General features: G+C 27.9%; 5 protein-coding genes across 5 annotated transcripts in view; 2 read left to right on the forward strand and 3 right to left on the reverse strand.

Moving 5' to 3' along the window:
• LOC100571566 (IST1 homolog) overlaps positions 1-3,547 on the reverse strand; it is a 4,146-nt gene extending 599 nt beyond the window's left edge. Inside the window, exons 1-3 of the mRNA XM_003240821.1 lie at positions 3,411-3,547; positions 1,468-1,600; positions 9-152 (exon numbers count right to left, since the gene is read on the reverse strand). Of these exons, the coding sequence (XP_003240869.1) occupies positions 9-152; positions 1,468-1,600; positions 3,411-3,547 (414 nt within the window). The remainder of the gene's footprint in view (positions 1-8; positions 153-1,467; positions 1,601-3,410) is intronic.
• Positions 3,548-5,399: 1,852 nt separating this feature from the next.
• Positions 5,400-7,750, forward strand: LOC100568465. The gene is made up of 4 exons (XM_003240800.4): positions 5,400-5,868; positions 6,577-6,611; positions 7,212-7,386; positions 7,462-7,750. Exons 1-4 carry the CDS (start codon positions 5,499-5,501, stop codon positions 7,716-7,718), a joined length of 837 nt encoding a protein of 278 aa, XP_003240848.1. The 5' UTR covers positions 5,400-5,498; the 3' UTR covers positions 7,719-7,750.
• On the reverse strand, positions 7,664-8,855 carry LOC100168191 (39S ribosomal protein L32, mitochondrial). Its single transcript, NM_001293556.1, is given in 4 exon segments — positions 7,664-8,001; positions 8,059-8,204; positions 8,270-8,509; positions 8,612-8,855. Coding segments are annotated over 4 exon segments (603 nt in total). The 5' UTR covers positions 8,709-8,855; the 3' UTR covers positions 7,664-7,881.
• Positions 8,856-9,620: 765 nt separating this feature from the next.
• LOC100159299 (KIAA0174-like) lies at positions 9,621-14,576 on the forward strand. Its single transcript, NM_001161924.2, is given in 6 exon segments — positions 9,621-9,843; positions 9,957-10,252; positions 12,127-12,259; positions 13,589-13,732; positions 13,940-14,092; positions 14,160-14,576. Coding segments are annotated over 5 exon segments (1,023 nt in total). The 5' UTR covers positions 9,621-9,843; positions 9,957-9,983; the 3' UTR covers positions 14,484-14,576.
• LOC100161961 (fatty acyl-CoA hydrolase precursor, medium chain) lies at positions 14,485-20,471 on the reverse strand. Its single transcript, XM_008191241.3, has 11 exons — positions 19,986-20,471; positions 18,547-18,681; positions 18,336-18,483; positions 18,082-18,267; positions 17,810-18,000; positions 17,542-17,746; positions 17,304-17,396; positions 15,767-15,888; positions 15,488-15,692; positions 15,266-15,416; positions 14,485-15,193 (listed from the first exon to the last, which is right to left on the reverse strand). Exons 1-11 carry the CDS (start codon positions 20,277-20,279, stop codon positions 14,638-14,640), a joined length of 2,286 nt encoding a protein of 761 aa, XP_008189463.1. The 5' UTR covers positions 20,280-20,471; the 3' UTR covers positions 14,485-14,637.
• Between the last annotated feature and the right edge of the window lie 455 nt (positions 20,472-20,926).

The raw sequence follows: 20,926 nt of genomic DNA on the forward strand, positions 1-20,926 counted from the left end.
TATCTTACTTGTAAGTCAGGTTCATAGGGCACATTGTAATTTTTAGAAATTTCAATTAAATATTTCTCCACTAATATCTTTGGCGGTGGCCTTAAACTCAACTTATGCTTGAGTTTTTCAGATACAGTATCCATGTTTTCTGCTCTGCATGCCTATAAGATAAAAAGATAATATAATGTATGACAGTTATTGTTAACTCACTGAATTAGGTATAGGTAAAATATAATAATATAAAAAGTATAGCTTAATCCAAAACAGTGGCGCCCAAGATATATTTTTCAGGTGTAACAAGAAATAATTTTACCCACCCACCCACTCACATACTCATAATTATATTATTTTATACATTTTATCATATTTTAATTGATAATATTAATAAATATTAAGGTATAAACCATTATATCTGTGATTAATAATGAACATATTTCAAGTTAATTAATTTATGTTATTATACCCACCCACCCATTACTTTCAAGGTGTAGCGACCGCTACACTTAGTAATAGTGTTGGGCGCCACTAATCCAAAATGTTTATTAGATAATGATCGACATAATAATAGTAATAAAAATATGAGAAATTCTAATTTTAATATTTCTTGATAACAAATATATATGCAAACATGAAATGAAAAATTATAATTTTTTTTGATTAGTATATTAATTATAAGAATTACATTTTATAAATGAAACTTAATGTATTAATTCTTTATCAATTAAAATTATTATTTAATTTGAATAAAATAAATAAATAAATAAATAACAAATATTTAATTATTTTTCATTATAGTAAATATTATTGTTTGATCATAATCTAACAACATAGGTAATACTCTACATGGCACACACAATATATATGTAAAATGCGTACATTTAAATTATTTCCCCTATTAATTTAACCGATATAAGAGTCATAATAGTCTAATATAATACGTTATCTTATCTACATAGACAAAAATGAGATGGACCTTGTGGTAGAAATTAAAACTTAATAATTAACAGATAGGTATACTAAAGTCATTAAGACTATGTCCAGTGATTGTGTACAAATTATTTAACATTTGTATTTTAGAAAAATAAGTTCATAATAATTTTTAACATACAAAAAATGTAAAAGAAGAATATTGTAAGATAAATTTAGTAAAGGCTTAGATAGATTTTTAATAATGAAAAAAAAAAATGATTATTTACTGTCAACATAGTTTATAGTGTAAAATTATTTTACTATATTTAAGAGGATACCTAATCAATTAAAAATTATCATAAAAAAACCACATATATAACACAGACAATGTTCATGAAGTTTCGTAATAGGTTTATTCGCTCTAATTTTTAAACTAACGGAGTAAAGCATATAGTAAATTTGCTATGTTATGCACTTATAAGATGGTGACAACAAATATCTGTGTGGCGTCCTCTCAATAAAGTAATTCATTAAAATTAATGATTATTGTAGAGGTACTATATTTACCTCAGTATACTTTTTACCAAATTTTTGTGTTAATTGATCAGATATCACTTTCATTTCACTAATATCAGCTTGAATATGAGGAGCTACCCATAATAAACTGGAAACTGATTCTTGAAGGGAAGAATCCAAAATTCTAAAAACAAAAACATCAAAATTGTTAGTTCATTTAATGATAAAAAAAAGGTGGGTAAGTGGATGTCGCTCTGCTGTACAGTAGGTTACAAGTGGGTCACTGTATAACGGATAGTCTTAAATTTGAATTCAATGATATAATATCACTGTATAAGAAAAACGATTCTGAGCGGAGACGGTATGTCAGTATAGGTATAAGATATATTTTATACTTATCAGTTATATATAGTATTAAAAAAAAAATTGACCAATAACAGGTATCTATAATAAATTCAAAATTAATCATATCACAATATCCATTAGGTAACGCGTTATACATCAACAACAAACCGTGATACTATCATAGATATATAATAGTATACTTTAGAAGTTTCAAGTATACCCAAGAATAATATTAAATAGATAAAAAGAGTTTTATCAACAGATAAAACTTTATTGATATTTATAGAAAAAAAAACTAAAAAAATTGAAAACTGACAATGTCCTTAAACGGCTCAAAAAGTCAAATTATTTTCAAAATTTTATCGTGTATAGAAAATACTAATATAAACATTCAGTGAAATTTTCAAGTATCTACAGTCATTCGTTTTTTAATTACAACAAAATAAGATAATCGTTACGTGAGAAATCGAGTGAATATCAATTAATGTTGTAAAAATATGAATTTCAAACGCTCATAAAAATTTAATTTGACATGCTTGTAGACATTTTTTTTTTTAAAAAGGTAGACAAACTTATGAGGAATCTTGTATTACATTTTGAAATCTTAGATTTAAAAAGAAAATTTTTCATGAATTTCTAACTAAAAATAATTTGCAAATTTTTGTCATTTTTACGTATTTTGTCAATATTTGAATTTTAGATGCTTCTAAAAAAAAATTGTGACTATGAATTTTAATTTTTTTCATCTGCCTTTGAAACAATACAATAGGAACCTTCTATTAAATTTTCAAGCTTTTTTAACCAACAAATAAAATTTTATCGATATTTATAGAAAAAAAAACTAAAAAAAATGGAAACTGAAAATGTCCGTAAGGAGCTCAAAATAATTTGAAAATGTTATGGTGTATAGAAAATGCTAATATAAACATTCAGTCAAAATTGCATGTACCTACGGTCGTTTGTTTAAGAGTTGTACCAAAAACCAAAATCAATTTTCTCGAAAACAGATTTTGCTTATAAATTCCCGTTTTTTCTTAATTTTTCTTTTGTTTTTCACGGCGCTTTTGAAAACTACTGGAAAATGTTCACTTTTGACCCCCTCAAAGTACCAACTAGATTCACTTTCCTATCAGAAAAGATACTGTTGAAGAAAATCCAAGCACTTTTACTATAGTAAAAGGTGATGACAGACACAAAAAAAAAATAAAAAAACACACACATCATTGTAAACTCAATACATTCATCGTTCCACTCAGAATCTAAAAAACTTAAAAATGTAATGGCTAAATTAATTCTTAGTTACAGGTAAATTGTCCATAGAAACATTAATTAAATGATTTACCGAGACTTTATTTTCATATTCAATGTTAATTTATAATTAGGTATGTCATAATATTATATTATAAGCATCTACATAACCACTGACTTTAGTTTTGTAATATGAATGCAAAGAATGTATTTGGTCAATTTAAATGCCACTCTACCAGAACTTGGATTTATGTATATTAGGTATGTATGATAGTAATTTAATTGTAGATTATATCAAAAGCTCTTAGTGTAACAAATTAAAAAATGGTTTCATTTTCATCCACGTACCCTAAGTTTCCGAACATAAAAATGTACCTAATATAGGTAGTTTAGTAATTTACTTTGATTGTTGTAAGAGACCAAATCTGGATAACAAAGCGTCGCAAAACATCTCGACAATTTCTAGTGCTTCAACAAAGTAATCTTCGCGTATGATATGTTCAACTCTTATTTGACTATGGATTTTTAATTTTTTCATCTGCCTTTGAAAAAATGTACTAGGTGCTTTCTATTAAATTTTCTAGCTTTTTTAACCAACAAATAAAATTTCATTGATATTTATAGAAAAAAAAAATAAAAAAAAATGGAAACTGAAAATGTCCGTAAAGAGCTCATAAGTCATAATATTTGGAAAATGTTATGGTGTATAGAAAATGCTAATAAAATATAATAACAATACGAAATATTTAGACTGGCAATCATCCACCTACTAATTAATTCGTTTGTAAGTTGTAGCGCACTTTCGCACATTTGCACCTTGAAAAAACTAAATAGAATGGTGATTTTCCGGCCAAGACCATCCTTTCTAATCCGTTTTCGTCTGGATACGAGCATGAGGTTTTAGGGTACACTGTGGTGCGTTTAGCGTTATAATGTGCCTCACCATCGTTAAAAAACAATGTGTTTCGACGGAGAACCGGATCCGATGAAACGCAGCGTGATCCGTTGAAACTTGAAATCCGATTTATGGATGACGGAACGTTGCACACGGTGGACTATACCGGAGTACCTATATTGGAAAATGTGGGCGATGGGCACATTCTACATTCATATTATCAATGTATTTTGTTCTTACCTACCTCAATTTCGCCTGCAAAAGTCTACCATTTACGTGCGTTTAAGATTATAACTTTTAAAAGAAGTAGTTAAAATAAGTTATGAAAAGTTAGTTTGTTTGTGGTAATACATATTTGAGGAATCATATAAGTGTTTTGGGAGGGGGGAAGAAGTACCCCGTGGTTATATTATAGCCATGTATATTAATTATTTAGAGCCGCACATACTTTATGCTGTTAGAATACCTTCCTCTATTTTTTCCCAAGTGGAGTTTCGAATATACCTGTATAGATATACTATTATATTATATCTAGTGGATATCTATAACTTACATAAATATTTTATTTAAAAACTATGATAAATCGTTCGAAAACAATAATTATTCAGATTATCCAAAATTGATCAATAATCGTTTAAAATTTGATGGGCACGAAAAGGTAACTTAAATATTAAATAATTAATGATCTCAGAAGTGTTTATTACATTCTCATTCATATTATATGGAGACATAAAATATATTCCTAATTAATTTTTCTTTACGTTGCTTTTACGTCAACATTTTAAAAATGTTTCAATGGATTTTACAAATTTAAATCCTATTATTTCGAATAAACTTTTTTTGAGATACTATTATAACAATATAACAGTATAACACTAAGTACCTACTAAGATACCTGTTAGTTACAGTTACATTTTGGTAATTTTTAAAAGTGTAAAAAAGGTACATTATATTTTATTTTATTCAATAGAAACATGATTATGTTTTAATAACTTGTTTTAAAATTACATACTAAGCATAATTATAGTATTAAATCATATTATTATTTATTTTATTTATAATACATCTTGAATCTTATACCGGAAAAAATAAATATATTTATCGAATTCCTCATAAGAAATCCATAGGCAACTGAATATGCAGTATTGAGGTTATCACTTTATCAGAAAGTATCTCGCAGTGATAAGTATTAAATCAACGGGAATTATTATCCAGTGTTATTGTTTATACATAAGTTTATCTATGATGAATACATAATAAATATTAAATAATAATATTATATAGCTTGTAGTCTACACTCTACAGTATTATTTTACTTAGTTTTACCCATGTAAAAAATAACAACATATTTAACTAATTATTTCTTTTTTTTTTTTTGTTCTTATAAATATATTATTTTATAATATATAGGTACTCACAAGTATTTGTAACCCTTGTATGCACATCTTAATATTTTTTTCTGTTTTTTTGAACCCCAATAAATAGTTATTAAATATTAATTCTTATATATTAACTTATAGATTTTGTAAAAACAATACTGTTTAGTACTTACATTTTTATAAAATATTCACAGTGTTTAATATATTTGAATAACATGTCCTCTACAATTTGCGGTAAAATAACGGACGATCCAGGGTCAGTTGCTGCATTGCGTATTGCTCTCCAAATGTTGGCAGAACGTTGTGAAAAGCTACAATCTCGATTAGACATAGTTGAAAAAGAAAATGTTACTATAAAAAGCCACTGTACATGTCAAACGGTCAACAACAAATCTTCAGAAGTTAATGTTCAAGAATTATCTTGCAAAAAGCAACAGTTGGTCGAATATTTAAGAATTGTTACAAACGAAAATCGTACATTGTGGACAACATTATCATCATTAGATAATCCGGCAGTTCAATCAAATGATAAAATCAAGCCGAAGAACTCTTTAGCTATCATAGACAACTATTTAAAATATAATGGTACGAGCAAACAATTTTGTTGATCATCAAAATAATATTAAATAGGTATCTATGTAATGATATGTGGCAGATCTCACTAGTCATATTAGATAAAAATACATGATACTACCTATAGTTATTTTTACAACTACAGTATTTAATATACTATAATTAATTATTTTTAATTTGCATCTATTGATTCATTTAGTTTCCATTGTAGTTTATTTAAATATTTTATAGAATAGTAGATATAACACATTTATAATTTCACTGTATAGTTAAATTACGAAAATAATCATAATTTGTCACTTGAACTCTCTTCACACTCCTGGAACCGATTTTTCTAACAGAAAAATATTTTCAATAATATCATCATTCATCAGTATTGACCAGACTATTTTCAAATTACTTAAAACACTATAATATGCATAATGGCTGGATATTATATCTTTGGTAGTCCTTCATAATTATTAATTTTCAATCCAACTGAATCTTTGATTTAAACCTCAATATTGATGAGTTTAATTTCAATAACCTCAATCTGTCATATATTTGAAAAAAAATTTGAATTTGAGGTACCTACTTGTTTATATTATTTTTTATGCTTGAACAAATTAAAGAATCATCTCATTAGACAAACTTTGGCAGTGTCAATTAATATAAATTATAATTTTAAAATAGTTACAATCTTAAATTATCTTGTTAAATCAATAAATATATTTTTTTCAGATGTTGATTTCAAGATGGATTCTAATTGCATTATGGTATGTCATAATATAATTTTGTTTGTTTTCAATAACTATTATATATTATACTCTATTTGGAATAGGATAGGTACAGGTCGGCAATCAGATGCTTCGCTCACCGGGTTTGGCATTCGGAACAAAGCCACATGTCCATGTGCACAAGTCGGCCGCTCGCTACCCTTTCTTATTCTGAATAGAGTATATTTTAAATTACTAAAGTCAAAGTTTATTTCATCAACCGGTTCAATTTTCAAAAATTATATATCCGCGACCCACCAACCCTCATAACCGCGAAAAAATAATTATTGATAATGAAATTAATTATCTCTACATTTTCCCACGTTAAATTGAACCTCTGTTTTATATACTGTTCGACACCACTTGCATAATTAACTGCCAAGATTTTTACAAACTAATAATATTTTTTCCATGTTAATTTGATTAATAGTTTTATAGCGTCAAATTATTCATGTTTTTTAAAACCCGTTTATAAGAAAATTAAATTAAATTGGTCTAAGTTCTAGATTTAAAACAAGTTATTATTTTAAAGCTATAAGAGTATATATTTTGCTATATTAGATAATTGGTATGACATAATAACTTTTAAATATTTATTAGGATACAGATGATGATTTAATAAGTCTTCAGTATAGTTCAGATGATGAATCTTGGCCTATGTTATTGTCTGAACTCAATGCATACAAAGAAAAATTAACCTTAGCTAAACATTTACTTGCCGATCAAAATGATTTAATATTGAATATCACTTCAAGATTTAATCTGCTTGTCGAGGGTAAGTCTCATTATTTTATATTTATTTGAATCCAATACAAATTAATGAATTTATCATGTTTTTCTTTTTATACAGAAGTCAAAGTTATAAAGCCTTCAGCAGAGTATCGAGATGCAGAAACATTAACAAATTCTACTTTTGATTCTACCACAGCTTGTATTTGTGGGGTTCGTGCAAAGCCAGATAACCATAGTATATGTCCTTTATGTAAATTATATATTGTGGGAGCTGAAGGCGATAAAATGTTTGATAAATTAGTTGAACACGTAAGCAGTCATTTTCCCGATGAAGAACCTGAAACTATAATTGATAGCTTATCTGGACACTATTAAAAACGTTAATAGCAATCAATAACCATTGTATATATATAAATAATTCTTATTTCGTTAATTTTTATAAATGTAATATATTCTACTTGATTTTATTAATATATTGATGAAGGTGAATGGAAATTAATAAAATTGCAACCAATTTTATACTAAAAAAAAAACTAGCTTAAGCTAATTCTGATGGTTGTACGTCTTTTGAATCAGAGTTGCCAATAGTAGTCCTTTGTAATAAGTTTCTACAGAACCAAGACGGTTTTTCTCTTTTAAGTTCAATGATTCTTTTACCCTACAATAAAATAATATATTAATAATTTAACAATATTTTATAGGCAAATAGTCTTACATTCCAATGTCCTTCTACTGGTTGTTTGGTTCTCTCTCCTTTATAAAGAACCACTACTTCCTGTTCAATAGGTTCTAAGCCTAATTCTTTTTCAATCACTTCCTGAAACTCTGTGGTTTCATCCTTAACCCTCTTGTAACAATTTGCTGAAATAAAAACATACAAAATATTATAAATTTAAAAAAGTTATGGACATATTATCATCACTCACGACACAAATGGCGTCTTTGATAACTATGACCGCATTGGTTACATGTGAGTAAATCTGTGCGAGGCATTAGCATTTTATAAAAATCATCGATACAACCAAATTTGCGTTTAAGTCTTTTCTCAATTGTACGCCTGTGTTTGGGCACTGCCCAAAGAATAGAGTCTCCAAAAAGCCGTTGAACGTTTGTCAGAGCCGGGGTGGACGGTTTGAGTGTTTCTGCAGGACTTGCAAAAGAAAGAGCTGAAAATGATAAAACAAAATATTATTATTAATATGCGTAAAGGACGACCATTCAACCAGTAATAACTATTAAAGAGGGGTCTAGAAAAAAAATATGCTAACCTGGTGGAGGTGCATGTCCGAGTATCATGTGGCATAAGGCGTCGAAATCTGTGTACAGCCGATGTTGAATCCTCCTCAGTGCCAAAAGACCTTTCATTTTTTATTATTGCCCGCGAACGAATATTTATGTATATAGATTTGGTCGAAAGTCAGGATATTTGGAGTGCGGGGTAAAGTCGTTGGACAGCAAATTTGCAATTTGCAATAATTATTAATTTTCACGATGCGGTCGAATACAGAACTCGAATGTAGATTTCCGTTATCAATGACTTATCAATTATTAGCAATGCTCATCCATTGAACTATATGATAACGTTATCATATAATTAATTAGATCAATATGCTCATCAGTCATCTTCTACCACCACAATATAAGATAGTATCCGAGATAGTATCTTAAATCTTGATTCGTGTCTACTTTAGACACATTAGTCATAATGGAGAAGTAGTACGACACTCTCAAAATCCTAATGCTATTTGAAAAAAGTGTGAACATGGCCGTGAATTCATGGGCACTACCCATGGATACTAAAGAATGGATAGGACCACGGTCTTAGTAGATCTTAGGATATAGCCTACAATTTAAAATAGTATGGTGGTAAATGTACACCATGGTCCATGGTCCATGAAGTCTAGAATATTCTAGTCTTCATAATAATATACTCTGATAAATATTGATATATTTTATAGTACCAATAGAAATCACCATAATGAAAAAGCGTTAACTGTAATTCTTGCTGTGACAATATCTTTAACATTTCGTGCACCAAAAAATAAGTTTTGTCCATAAACCTAAATACTATAAGGTTGTCGTTGATTAACCTGTTGTCTGTACATTATCTTTAAGCTAGGAACTTACTGAAGTAGGCCCCTACTATATATTTGTTAAGCAGTCAATAAACTTAGTCCACGGAGCTTGCTAATGAGCTAACTGACTACTAGCGCTTAGTAGTGATTTTCATTTGAAGAATTATTTCTGTTTCTTATCTATTGGCGAATTGGCCCCCTCACTTTTCATGGTTCTGTGCTATTATATTATTAACTATTTACCATAATAAAATAATATGTTCATGGCCGTAAAATGTTTTGTGTTATGAGTTATGACTCATTGATTTTTATCTCTATAAGTTAAATAATATATTTAATTCGTGGTTTTAAGTTTAACGCCCGTGGTCTGTAGACTGTAGTTCCGTACTCCGACGACCGACAATCCGACTAGAATTGTGATTATTGTGAGTACTGAGTAATCATGATTCATAACAAGTAGTAAATTGGTCTAGATCAGGACTCTAAATTTTTCTGAACCACCTGTTTACTGTTCCTTATTGTTTTATACATTTTATAGTAATTTATTGCCGTTTGACGATTTACGATGTTTTCATCGGACGCCAATTATTCGAAACTGAAGACCAACTTGAGATTGGCGCTAAATCGCCTGAAGTTATTGGAAAAGAAGAAAACTGAACTAGCTCAAAAAGCGCGTAAAGAAATTGCAGATATGGTAGCAGCAGGGAAGAGTGAACGTGCCAAAATAAGAGTTGAACATATCATACGCGAAGACTACTTTGTTGAAGCACTAGAAATTGTCGAGATGTTTTGTGACGCTTTGTTATCCAGATTTGGTCTCTTACAACAATCAAAGTAAATAACTAAACTACCTATATTAGGTACATTTTTATGTTTGGAAACTTAGCGTACGTGGATGAAAATGAAACCATTTTTTAATTTGTCACACTAAGAGCTTTTGATATAATCTACAATTAAATTACTATCATACATACCTAATATACATAAATCCAAGTTCTGGTAGAGTGGCATTTAAATTGACCAAATACATTCTTTGCATTCATATTACAAAACTAAAGTCAGTGGTTATGTAGATGCTTATAATATAATATTATGACATACCTAATTATAAATTAACATTGAATATGAAAATAAAGTCTCGGTAAATCATTTAATTAATGTTTCTGTGGACAATTTACCTGTAACTAAGAATTAATTTAGCCATTACATTTTTAAGTTTTTTAGATTCTGAGTGGAACGATGAATGTATTGAGTTTACAATGATGTGTGTGTTTTTTTATTTTTTTTTTGTGTCTGTCATCACCTTTTACTATAGTAAAAGTGCTTGGATTTTCTTCAACAGTATCTTTTCTGATAGGAAAGTGAATCTAGTTGGTACTTTGGGGGGGTCAAAAGTGAACATTTTCCAGTAGTTTTCAAAAGCGCCGTGAAAAACAAAAGAAGAATTAAGGAAAAACGGGAATTTATATGCAAAATCTGTTTTCGAGAAAATTGATTTTGGTTTTTGGTGCAACTCTTAAACAAACGACCGTAGGTACATGAAATTTTGACTGAATGTTTATATTAGCATTTTCTATACACCATAACATTTTCAAATTATTTTGAGCTCCTTACGGACATTTTCAGTTTCCATTTTTTTTAGTTTTTTTTCTATAAATATCGATAAAATTTTATTTGTTGGTTAAAAAAGCTTGAAAATTTAATAGAAGGTTCCTATTGTATTGTTTCAAAGGCAGATGAAAAAAATTAAAATCAATAATCACAATTTTTTTTTAGAAGCATCTAAAATTCAAATATTGACAAAATACGTAAAAATGACAAAAATTTGCAAATTATTTTTAGTTAGAAATTCATGAAAAATTTTCTTTTTAAATCTAAGATTTCAAAATGTAATACAAGATTCCTCATAAGTTTGTCTACCTTTTTACAAAAAAAAATGTCTACAAGCAAGTCAAATTAAATTTTTATGAGCGTTTGAAATTCATATTTTTACAACATTAATTGATATTCACTTGATTTCTCACGTAACGATTATCTTATTTTGTTGTAATTAAAAAACGAATGACTGTAGATACTTGAAAATTTCACTGAATGTTTATATTAGTATTTTCTATACACGATAAAATTTTGAAAATAATTTGACTTTTTGAGCTGTTTAAGGACATTGTCAGTTTTCAATTTTTTTAGTTTTTTTTTCTATAAATATCAATAAAGTTTTATCTGTTGATAAAACTCTTTTTATCTGTTGATAAAACTCTTTTTATCTGTTGATAAAACTCTTTTTATCTGTTGATAAAACTCTTTTTATCTATTTAATATTATTCTTGGGTATACTTGAAACTTCTAAAGTATACTATTATATATTTATGATAGTATCACGGTTTGTTGTTGATGTATAACGCGTTACCTAATGGATATTGTGATATGATTAATTTTGAATTTATTATAGATACCTGTTATTGGTCAATTTTTTTTTTAATACTATATATAACTGATAAGTATAAAATATATCTTATACCTATACTGACATACCGTCTCCGCTCAGAATCGTTTTTCTTATACAGTGATATTATATCATTGAATTCAAATTTAAGACTATCCGTTATACAGTGACCCACTTGTAACCTACTGTACAGCAGAGCGACATCCACTTATCCACCTTTTTTTATCATTAAATGAACTAACAATTTTGATATTTTTGTTTTTAGAATTTTGGATTCTTCCCTTCAAGAATCAGTTTCCAGTTTATTATGGGTAGCTCCTCATATTCAAGCTGATATTAGTGAAATGAAAGTGATATCTGATCAATTAACACAAAAATTTGGTAAAAAGTATACTGAGGTAAATATAGTACCTCTACAATAATCATTAATTTTAATGAATTACTTTATTGAGAGGACGCCACACAGATATTTGTTGTCACTATCTTATAAGTGCATAACATAGCAAATTTACTATATGCTTTACTCCGTTAGTTTAAAAATTAGAGCGAATAAACCTATTACGAAACTTCATGAACATTGTCTGTGTTATATATGTGGTTTTTTTTATGATAATTCAGTTTTTAAGTGAGTTATGATAATTTTTAATTGATTAGGTATCCTCTTAAATATAGTAAAATAATTTTACACTATAAACTATGTTGACAGTAAATAATCATTTTTTTTTTTCATTATTAAAAATCTATCTAAGCCTTTACTAAATTTATCTTACAATATTCTTCTTTTTCATTTTTTGTATGTTATAAATTATTATGAACTTATTTTTCTAAAATACAAATGTTAAATAATTTGTACACAATCACTGGACATAGTCTTAATGACTTAAGTATACCTATCTGTTAATTATTAAGTTTTAATTTCTACCACAGGGTCCATCTCATTTTTGTCTATGTAGATAACGTATTATATTAGACTATTATGACTCTTATATCGGTTAAATTGATAGGGGAAATAATTTAAATGTACGCATTTTACATATATATTGTGTGTGCCATGTAGAGTATTACCTATGTTGTTAGATTATGATCAAACAATAATATTTACTATAATGAAAAATAATTAAATATTTGTTATTTATTTATTTATTTTATTCAAATTAAATAATAATTTTAATTGATAAAGAATTAATACATTAAGTTTCATTTATAAAATGTAATTCTTATAATTAATATACTAATCAAAAAAAATTATAATTTTTCATTTCATGTTTGCATATATATTTGTTATCAAGAAATATTAAAATTAGAATTTCTCATATTTTTATTACTATTATTATGTCGATCATTATCTAATAAACATTTTGGATTAGTGGCGCCCAACACTATTACTAGGTGTAGCGGTCGCTACACCTTGAAAGTAATGGGTGGGTGGGTATAATAACATAAATTAATTAACTTGAAATATGTTCATTATTAATCACAGATATAATGGTTTATACCTTAATATTTATTAATATTATCAATTAAAATATGATAAAATGTATAAAATAATATAATTATGAGTATGTGAGTGGGTGGGTAAAATTATTTCTTGTTACACCTGAAAAATATATCTTGGGCGCCACTGTTTTGGATTAAGCTATACTTTTTATATTATTATATTTTACCTATACCTAATTCAGTGAGTTAACAATAACTGTCATCCATTATATTATCTTTTTATCTTATAGGCATGCAGAGCAGAAAACATGGATACTGTATCTGAAAAACTCAAGCATAAGTTGAGTTTAAGGCCACCGCCAAAGATATTAGTGGAGAAATATTTAATTGAAATTTCTAAAAATTACAATGTGCCCTATGAACCTGACTTACAAGTAAGATAATTGATAAAGTACTGATACTCAATACTGTGATAATTTCTAATTGTTTATTGTGAATTTTAATAATTTAAACACTTAAAACAAAGTTAACAAAAAGATTTATGAATTTAAAATGGGCTTTTTTTAAATTAATTTGCAAGTCTTATAGTATACCATAGAATAATTATTTTTGATTTACTTAAACGTTTAAATTTTCATTAGGTCATGCAAGAATATGAACAATCTCATAGTATAGATTCTATACTTTTTGATGGTAAAAATTCAAATAATGAAAATGCCACACGGCCTACAGGGTTTATTGGTTTTCCATCACAGCCCATGGCTCCAATTCAGGCGCCACCCATAAATTATCCGGTAAATGTAGTAATACAATTCATATATTATATAATTCATATCTGACCTTTTCCTTTGTGAATTTTAGAATATGCAGACTATGAGTTCTATGTTAGATTCAGTTCCATTGGATTTTGAAATACCACCTTCATTACCTACAGTGCCTACACCTACTTTGCCTACACCTAAACAGCAGCCGATTCCAAAACCACCAGCAGCTAATATAGTTAAACCTGTTCCAAAAAATCCAATTTTTTCCAATAAAAATATGGGTTTTTCAAACTTACCTGACCTGCCTAGTGTACCTACAGATATACCTACTGGTGATGTTAAAGATAAAGATGATGACGAAGAAACTGATTTTGACGAATTATTAAATCGATTTGAGGATTTAAAAAAAAATAAAAAATAAGTATTTTATTATATTTAATTTATTATTATTAAAGTTGTATTATTGTTATTATTAAATTCACAAAATTAAAATCTAAATATATATATTCATTAGTAATTACTACGTTATGTCTTAATTTAGTATAGAATACAAAATACATAAGTTGTTTAGTGTACTATCCAAGCACGCCAAGGCCACTTAATATATTAGTTGGCTTTTGTGTGTTCAAATTAGGTGTTTTGGTAGTGGTCTCTGGTTTTTTTCCGCTTAACGTACCTCTCATTCCATTTTTATTAATACCTAATAATCCATTATTAGTAGTACCTAATAAGCCTTCATTATTAGTACCTAATAATCCATTATTATTAGTACCTAATAGTCCATTATTATTAGTACCTAATAATCCATTATTAGTACCTAATAATCCATTATTACCATTTTTTAATAGTCCATCAATCGTGTTTAGAGATAGTAAATTAACCGCCCCTTCTGTTACATCACCTAACACACCGTTTTGTAATAAATCTGGGACTGTTTTCAATATATCAGTTATTCCCGGTAAGTTGCAGTATGTTGATTGTAATATGTCTGGCACGCCACCCCACAATCCCATTTCACAAAAACGGAACTTATTTTCAATACGTGAATTCTCACCGAGTACTACATAGTCTGATTGTTTTGAAGAAGTAAATGAAGGCCATTCATCTCCTAATATTTTTAATTTTGGTTTTCTGAAAATGTAATCAATTATTATTTGATGTAATATGAGTAATACCTAATGCAGTGTTAAATTTAATATTTACCCATTCTTTACAAATTCTGCTACTAATGATGTAAAATTATTTCTCATTTCAATATCTTTTTTATCTTTTAGTTCAGTTCCCGAAATCTGTTTACCTTCAATGGATCTTACATCATACAAATATATCAATTCATCTCCGTGGCCTGGCTCACCTATTCATCCAAATTCAATTAAAACATTTTTTTTTTTTAATAATCTTTTTAAAATAAAATATATACTACACCATTATCTTCGACATGTTGAGAATTAGTTCCGTCATTTTTTGATACTTCTTTATTGGGATTTCCCAATATGTTTGGCAAAAACCATTTTCCTGGAGATTTAATACTGGGTTTATGTTCAAAACTATAAAAGTATGCACTGCTACGTGTTGACCATAAATGTGATGTAAAGAATGCCGGTAAGTTGAATAATGCATCAGTTGTTCCCTAAAACATTTATTTTATAGTAAATAAATAATATTTTATGAATGTTAAAATGTACCATAAGTATTTTTAATTACCTGCATAACTTTTGTAATCTCTTTAATCCCAGTTTCAAGTCTTGATGTGAATAAATTTAAGTAATCAATATTCTCAAATAAGTTCTTTAGAGCATTATTTACACTTCCGTTTTTAAATAAACCTGCAATTTAACGTATTATATAAACTATCTTAAATAAATTGTGCATAAAATGAAAATCTGATATAAACAGACTCTTCTTTTTTTTCTTTTTTCTTATGGATATGATTTTACTTTTTTTTCAATCTACAAGCAGAGCTTGGAACCGAAATTAAAAATACCGGTATTTTAACCGGAACAAATTGAAAATATTGGAACTTAAACCTTACCAAAACCCCTTTTTTAAATTTCTTAGGAACCTAAACCGGAACCGGAACCGATAATTGTCGAAATATAATTTTTCGGTTTTTTTGGGTTCAAGTTTAATTAGCTATTTGAAATATTTAGGTAGGTAATACATATTAAATAATAATAGTTGATTCATAAAATTTGGTTGTAAATGATAAAATAATCAGTCAACATGTTTTTTAAATACAGAATATAATTATGTTCATAAGGTTATTTAAATTTTTTATTATATTGAATTTTACATGAAAAATAAACTATACATTTGGTCTTTTAAACCACCAAAAATACTATTTTTAATGTCTTGCCTAGATTAAAATTAAAAAGTAAAATAAATTATATTTCAATCTTTTATTATATAATATATTATGGTCTCATATTAAATTAGACCAAAAATTATTAAAAATTAATTCAGATTTTGAAACTTAAAATTTGAAATAAGAAAAAGTAAATTAATCAAAATAGCGTTTAGTAGAAAAATAATTTTGCCATTTTAATTTATACTAAAAATCATCAGTTAAGTATTAAATGAAGTAGGTACCTATTTACTCAAAATAGAAAAAAATCTTTATATACCTATTGTACAATTTCCACTTCTTACAACATGAGCCAACCTTCTTTTTTAAAACAAAATTATAGTAAGCTTACTAAGTCTTTTCACCCAATTAAGATTCTATTATTTGATTTTATCATTTTAGATAGTTGATGTGTGAAGTTTATACTTTGTATTTTTTTACTTTTTGAAAAAAATATATACCTCTAAATACCAGTATTTACCGGTACCAGAACCGAGACCGGTATCAAATTTTTATTTTTTAAAAGAACCGAATCCGAAAAAATCATGAAGGTTCCTGTCTGCAAGTATCAAAACCTTTTTTGTTACATAGAAATAGAATACATTCTTCTGGTCAAGCACAGGAGTAAGTAATGCCACTGGTAAGTGTTAAAAATGTTTTAAATATTTTAAAATATCAATTCTTTTAAGTGTAAAACATAAAAGTTTTTTTGATAAATTTAATGGTAATTTGAATTTGATTTTTCAATATTTTATAATTATAATAATATAGGTACAATATTTATTTATATATGAAGATTTTCTACAGACTGATTTAACCGATATAAAAGTATCTTAAATTTTAATTTATTTTATCTTATAAACTTTTCGTTAATAAGCAAATATTTTATTGAATTACCTGTGTTAGTATTGAGCACTTTCTGTGGTAGTACTTTATTAATATAGTCTGGTATTTTGTTCAAATTATCAATTACTTGATTTCGGTATTTTCCTAAAATTAAACAGTGAATTATACTTATTTATTTATGTTAATTGCTAAAAATGTAATTTGTAAATTGGTACACAAAATGTCTTCCATTAAAAAAAATGACAATAGCATATCATAATTTAACAGTTATTATATTATTAATGATTACCCAAAATTCCTGATTTGGTTTCTAACTTATTAACACCAGTAAGCATTGGTATTTTGGGTAATTTGTGTTTCTTCAATAAACGTAATGGTGAATCTAGGATGAAATTTGGCAAAAAACGGCCATCATTGTAACCTTCCACGGTAGGACCAACATTTAACAAACTACCCAATCCAGTTAAGTATCCTTCTTTTCCTAATTTTGTATTCTAAGTAGTAGATAAAGATTAAATGTACATTTTTAAAATTAGAAAAAATATTCACTAACTAACCTGATATTTATAGTCAGAGTTAATAATGGTTTGGATTGATAACATTTGTAAACATCTAATTGCTTCTAACGGTGCAGATTGATCACATCCTAGTAATGTAGTCATATTTTGATATGTTTGTTTTGGCGCAGGGTCTACTGCAAATGCAGACAGTGGGCTACCACTCATTGCAACAACTCCGCTTATCATTCCTGTTGAAGTTATTATTTTTTATTTTTTAATCATAGTACTTATTATCTCATATTTTATTTTACAATTATTTGAATAAGTACCTTTTGTAAAATCTGACATTGTCAGTAATGTTACAGCACTAGCTGCACTACCTTGACCAGATACAACTATTCGTTCTGGATCTCCGTTAAAATAATTAATATAATCTTTGACCCATTGAACAGCAGCACTCATGTCAAACAATCCAACATTTCCAGGAAGATGTTTTAAATTACTTGTAAGCCAACCTAAATATTATATAGTTTTTAATGTACCTATTTAAATTGATCGTATATAGACAATTAATAATTTTTACCTAATGATCCAAGTCTATATTGTATTGTAACTACAATAATATTATTTTTCACTAAATGAGCAGGTCCATATTGTAAAGCCGAACCACTAAAGAAACCTCCTCCGTGTATCCAAATCAATACTGGAATATTTGAATAATTGAGTTTTTTCTGTAAGGACATGATTAACGAAATGAAAATGTACAATAATACCTATATATAAATAATCCTTACCAATGGAGTGAACACATTGAGAAATAAACAATCTTCACTTCCAACCAGTCCACTGCCATCAGAACTCAACTGTGGGCAAGGAGATCCAAATTTGGTGGCATCGACTTCTCCAGAAAGACGAACGAAAGACGGACGCTAAAAATAAGATAAATAATTTTTGTGGAAAACATGACATGCCACATTTTGTTGTCTTCGTTTATCTCTAAGTACATTATACTTTTATCGGTAGGTACATGTCTATAGCTATCTAGTATATATATTAATCTATATATGTAAATAGGTACCTTATTAAAAAATACTTGGTCATTTAAAATTATAATAGATAGGTGGTAATATTATATGGGCCATGGGGGTTACTTAGTAGGAAGGTAATATGTTATACAGCCACCTGTTTAACCGAATCGCGGATATTTTCCCTCCGACTGTTTAGTAAGACATTTCCCACCATCTTTTTTTAAAAAGTTGACTATTTTTACTATTTAATAATATTATTTTATTATTTATTATAAAAATTTCTATTTTGCCTATATTATTATCTAATATTTTCAAATATTTTCATAAATATTATAAATTATAGATGTATATTTATGATCAACTGAACTACTTGAATCAAATTTAAAAGCAATTATTGAATTGTTAAAAATTCAAACTAGTACATTCTTAACAAACAAAAAATATATATATGAACTAAGGCTAAAAAATATATGTTTAGAAATAACAAAAAAATCAGTAATCAAATGTTTTTTACAAAATATATCATTTTTATGTCGAAATGTTTAGCCATTTTTATTAATTATTTATTTTAATTTATTTTATATTTATTTTTTTTAAATTATTATTGTTTTAAGTAGTTCAGTGAATCAAACATATATATTAATAAATTATAATCTATTATATTTATAAGAATAAAAAAATGTTTATGCATTTTATATTTTATTTAAAAAAAATAATTTCATATTAATATTGTATTATTAAATTCAGAATTATTAATCAATAATAAACTTTTTTTTAAAAAATGGGGGGGGGATGCCCGCATCAAATATATATAATAAGGAGGAAACGTCCTTCTACAACGAAAACAGTTGGGGGAGAAATGTCTGGGGGGGAAAATGTCCATTTACCGATTTACCTACTTGTAGTATAATGGCGTGGATATACAAATTCTGGATAGATACAAAAATAAGCAGACAACCTTTTTTTTGTTTTTTTTTTTGTCTTAATCAATGTATTTACTCAAAAATTAATAAATCGTCAACTAAAAAATGACGACCGCAAGGGCTAATTTATATACATATTTGGCAGATGGATGGAAAGCTATATAATGTCCGTTGGGCCGGCTCACCTCTAAATATCATATATATTATAGGAGTCTACAAAAGGTCTGATGCAGATAAATTTTTTTAAACATTCAATAGGCACACCGCCCGTCTTGGCCTTACCTGAAACCTGAGTCTTCCCACAGGTGGTTCGGCGTACCTGATGCCTTTGTACGCTAGATAGCCTTCGGGTTCCTCGACGCCGGTGACCGTGGCGGACCGGTAGTCGTCTTGCACTTGTACCACGATATTCTCGTAGTTCTGGGAATTACCGTGATTACCGGATGGTTGGCTGACGTTGAAGCCGTCGGATTCCGGCAGCAGCGAAGGATATCCGCCAACGATCCTCTTTTGCCGCGACAGCGCTTCGCAAAACGCCAATAAGACGCCAAGCGCCAAAGCGAACCGAAACAGCATCGCAACAGACCCGAAAACTATGCCTTTACGTACCTGCTTGTAATATAATTATATTGTGCGATATTAATTTCCATGTACGCGATGAGAGTGCACCTCTGTTTATTGCTAAACCGACGTCGACTGCAGGCCGAACTGATTTCGTACTGGCTAATAATGGCAAATTGTTCAGCGATGACGCCGAGATAGGTACCTACCATAACCATAATAATAATAATAATGCTGTTTATACTAAAGTATATACTTAATATAATGGTAGGTGATGTTATAATGGCTGTGCGTAATGTGTATTCATATTTCACTATCTTATAAATTCGTCAAACCTGTTTACCTCATCTTAGTCAAGGTTAGGTATATAAGAATTTTATTTAGATACCTATACCTATTTATACGTACGTTCATTATTTATTGGTGATTATGATGTATGAATATAGGAGGTCATCCGTTGCCCGTACCCACCGCTGATATACATTTGCTATTTGCACATCCCGATCGTAAATCGATGATCACTTAAGGTGATCATTCCACCGGGTGATTTTCTGTCTTTGTCTAACACACGTGCAACATATTATTTTAGACTTGGTTTTTGCCAAACATACCAATTGATCTAATGTAACGATAAGAATTTTGAAAACACATTTCAATTCGTC

The sequence above is a fragment of the Acyrthosiphon pisum genome, chromosome A1 (assembly GCF_005508785.2).
Source record: "Acyrthosiphon pisum isolate AL4f chromosome A1, pea_aphid_22Mar2018_4r6ur, whole genome shotgun sequence".
Classification (NCBI taxonomy): domain Eukaryota; kingdom Metazoa; phylum Arthropoda; class Insecta; order Hemiptera; family Aphididae; genus Acyrthosiphon; species Acyrthosiphon pisum.